We start from the raw sequence: 4,149 nt of genomic DNA, 5'->3' as shown, positions 1-4,149 counted from the left end.
ACGGCGTTGTTTTTCGCTATTAAACCCAGTTTTTCACAAATAAAATTGCACTTTACTTAACGTTTATTATTTAGAATATACATTTCCATTCAACTGAAGTGTTTTTTGGTAATCCTGGTAATCCTGGTGTTTGTAATACCACAAAATGCATTTTTCGTATTTCTGAAAAACGGACGCACGTTTGAGAAAAAAACGTTGAGCAGACAAGGTCTAATCTATTTTTAGACGGGATATTTCCATTTCAATGTCACAGACGTTGGTATACCACGTGACCGTTATCATTTTGGTTCGGTTTGTTTTCTCGTGCACGGTTCGCGCAATCAACATCCGATTTGTTGTTGTTCATTTGTGAGATTTTTCTTCACAATTCGTGAACATTTTCAGTAACAATAAAGTTCAGACAAGTAAGTATCTCAATACAAAACGTTACAAACCCTTAAAACCAATAATTTTGCTAAGTCCTACGATATCTGGAGAGGGGATACAACCAGGACAGAACAGTTGGAACATGTCCAGGAGAGGTGAAAAGAACGCACGCCAAGTCTGTGAAATTTATCGTGACGTAGGCATTGCTGTGCTTCGAGCGATATCTACTGGTGACATCAGAATACAAACTTTCAAAATTATTTCAAGCAATTGGGACATGGGGATTCCCAGGGTATTTATCGATATAAAACCTGCTTTTTCACTCCATTTGATAAACACGTGATCTAAGTGTGTTACAGGTTTGTAGATTAACCAAATTATAATTTATTTTCGCTGGATGGAATTAGGGTGTGCGGCTTTAATAGCGGTGTTTAAATGTATATATTTATAAGGAATGTTTTGTGGTTGTTAATTGATTTTTAAGAGCAGGGTTTCATTTTGGGGAGGGTGTTTGTGTTTGCTTTGTTTTGTTTTGTTTTGTTTTGTTTTTTGTTGTTGGATTTTTTTGGAGGGTTTTTATTTGTTTGTTTGTTTGGATTGTTGTTGGGGTTGGGGTTTTTTTGGTGTGTGTGGGGGGGGGGGGTATTTTTTTTGGGGGGGGGTATTTTTTGTTGTTGTTTTTTCTTTGTGTTTTATTGTTGTGGGTTTTTTTGTGTTTGGTTGGGGGTTTTTTTGTTTGCTATTCGTTGTTTGTTTGTTTTGGGGGTGGAGGGTTGTAGTTTTTTTTCTGCTTTGTTATGTTTATTCTTGGTTTTTAATTGTTATTGTTGTTGTTGTTTTTGCTTGTTTGTTGACTGATTGAAAACATATTTTATTGCATATAATATATATATAATACACAAAATGATTGGGCACAAGTTGACCATGCTTGTTTGTTTTGTGGGGAGGACGGGGTGTTCTTTTATAATCATAAATAAAAACACTCCTATAATATACAGTACAGTTATACTTACGTCTTGGTTTGAGGGGTGGGGTGGTTTTGGTTTTGCTTGATCCTGGTGGGGGTAGGGGGTTGTCTCTTTTCCTTGTTTTGTCCTTTTGTTCGTGTGTTTGTTTTGTTGAGGTTTTGTTGTTGTTGTTGCTGCAGCTGCTCTTGTTGTTGTTTGTTTGTTTATTTGTTTGTTTTGTGGAGAGGAGGGGATGTTTTTTGCAACAGTCAATTAAAAAAAAAACATTCATGTATGTACAGCACAGTTATACTTATGTTGTCCTGGAACAGCAGTCGTATGTGCTGAAAATAAATTATAACAAAAATGTTAAACACTGTTAAAGGAACATACCCTAGTTTTTAAACACTAAGGCATATTTTTTAATATTATAGACGTTTTTGACAAGTGAAATCATACTTTACTTAAGATTTTATGGTTTAGATTATCCATTTCCATATATTCGAAGTGTTTTTGGCCATCCTGGTATTTTTAATATCACAAAATGCATTTCTCATATTTTTAAAAACGCATGTGCGTTTGAGAAGTAACAGTTATGGAGTCGAGTTTTAGTATATTTTTAGATGGCATTTTACTATTTCAAAGTCACAGACGCATGTTTCACTCAACTGTAACTTTATCCAAATGTATTATAGGTTTGTAGATTAACTAAACTTAGTGTTAATATTCACAGGTTAAAACTAGGGTCTGTCCCTTTAAATTATACATTTAAATGAAAATTATTTGTAACATCCCTTTTCATGAGAAAGAAGGAAAGGAAGGAACAATGAAACAAAGAAAGAATCAAAGAAAGAAAGTAATGCTTTAGTTTACTCTAGTTTGTGCTTTAGTTTTATGGTTACGCACCATCCCTTAGACAGTGCATACCACGGCCTTTATTTAGTCTACACCAGTTGTGGAGCAATGGCTGGAACGATAACCACTCCACCCACAACCCTGCTCACGACAACAAAAACCGACCCCCACCCCACCCACCCACCCCCCACCTCCCACACACGCACTTATTTTAAAGTGTATTCACCGCTAATATACAATTTCCAGTTAGGCAGTTTAATGTAACCCCCCTCCCACACACACACACACACACACACACACACACACATACCCCACCATGAAAATATTTCTGGATCCGTTCCATCACTTACTTGGTATATGGGTGGATCCATTTAAGGATTCTCCAGCTAAACAGCCGTAAAACTTTCGGATCTCCAGGATATCGCTGGGGCTCAAATGCATTCTTTGTCCAGTCACAACACCGGCTTTCTTCGGAACGATGGTCGGCTTTCTCCGGTCAATGGCGAAGCCGTAAGCAGAGTAGTGCACCAACAACGACTCGTAGTCATATGGTATACCTTGCGTGTCCACCTTCGTGTTGGGATATTTGTTGAAATTGTGTTCATGACCTGTTATCAGGTAATAAAAAATACTAATTCCACTTTAAAAAAAAAAAAAACTGGAGACTTAAAACTGTGTAGCATGCATACATGTACCTAAAATATTGTAGATAAATAGACAATACTATCTGAGTGACCATTTGTCTTAAAACCATGTGTTTTTAATCGTATTTTTCAAACAACGGGTTGCAAGATAAATGGCATAGATTATATCGGACAAGAATGTAGAATTCTGTTTCTTCCAATTCTCCAAATAAACATATTTAAATGTATTTTCTAACTAAAACTTATTTACTGCCCTAACTTGTACGTCACAGATCAGTTAGTTTCATGTTTACTTATACATCACAGAATAATCGATTTCGATAGTACTTATATCATTGGATGATATACAATATCACCCAATGATATAAGCTATAATAGCTGTGGCGTCATGACATAGGAGCAGCCAGTCATAATATGTCTTAAAATCGATAGCACACATATGCGTGTGTTATTGTAACACAAACAATGAATGATGTTCTCACCAACAGGTGTGTAAAAATAACAAATGCTATAATTGAATATATTATGATAGCCTAAATAGCGGACGTGGATACGTATATGAAAACGAAAGTTTCTTTTGTTTAACAACACCACTACACCACATTGATTTATTAATCATCGGCTATTGGATGTCAAATTTATGGTCATTTTGACACGGTCATACATAAGAAACTCGCTACATTTTTTCCATTAGTAGCAAAAGATCTTTCATATGCACCATCCCACAGACAGGATAGCACATACCGCTGCGTTTAATATACTAGTTGTGGTGCATTGGCTGGAACGAGAAATATCCCAATGGGCCCGCCGACGGGGATCGATCCCAGACGGACCGTGTATCAAGTGAACGCTTTATCACTGGGCTACGTCGCGCTCTTGGCACTGAATGAGTGTCTCACCTTTCTTGATGTTGTCCCAGAGTATGGTGACGTAGTCGTCTCAGTGTATGGTGACGTAGTCGTCTCGGTCAGGCCTGCTCTGCTCGTGCCAGAATCCCAACGCGTGCATCGTCTCATGCACGACAGTCATAACCCGGTAACATCCGCTTCCCAGCGTGATCCCAATATATTTCCCGTGATGTCTGCCTACTGGACTGTGACATCTATCAAACAGCAAAGACATACATACATACATACATACATACATATACATATACATATCGGTTTGGGATCGATCCCCGTCAGTGGGGCCCATTGGGCTATTTTTCGCTCCAGCCAGTGCACCGCGACATGTACATCAAAGGCCGTGGTATGTGCTATCCTGTCTATGGGATGGTGCATATAAAAGATCCCTTGCTGCTAATTGGAAAGAGTGGCCCATTGCGTGGCGGTAGCGGG

The 4,149-nt window shown here is 38.0% G+C and overlaps 1 protein-coding gene across 1 annotated transcript; it reads right to left on the bottom strand.

Moving 5' to 3' along the window:
• Positions 1 to 1,399: 1,399 nt before the first annotated feature.
• On the bottom strand, positions 1,400 to 3,934 carry LOC121379773 (meprin A subunit beta-like). The gene is made up of 3 exons (XM_041508425.1): positions 3,757 to 3,934; positions 2,519 to 2,776; positions 1,400 to 1,657 (listed from the first exon to the last, which is right to left on the bottom strand). Exons 1-3 carry the CDS (start codon positions 3,932 to 3,934, stop codon positions 1,602 to 1,604), a joined length of 492 nt encoding a protein of 163 aa, XP_041364359.1. The 3' UTR covers positions 1,400 to 1,601.
• Between the last annotated feature and the right edge of the window lie 215 nt (positions 3,935 to 4,149).

The sequence above is a fragment of the Gigantopelta aegis genome, chromosome 8 (genome assembly GCF_016097555.1).
Source record: "Gigantopelta aegis isolate Gae_Host chromosome 8, Gae_host_genome, whole genome shotgun sequence".
Classification (NCBI taxonomy): Eukaryota; Metazoa; Mollusca; class Gastropoda; order Neomphalida; family Peltospiridae; genus Gigantopelta; species Gigantopelta aegis.
Note: the sequence above shows the minus strand (reverse complement) of the source record. Positions and strands in the feature narration are given on the sequence as shown.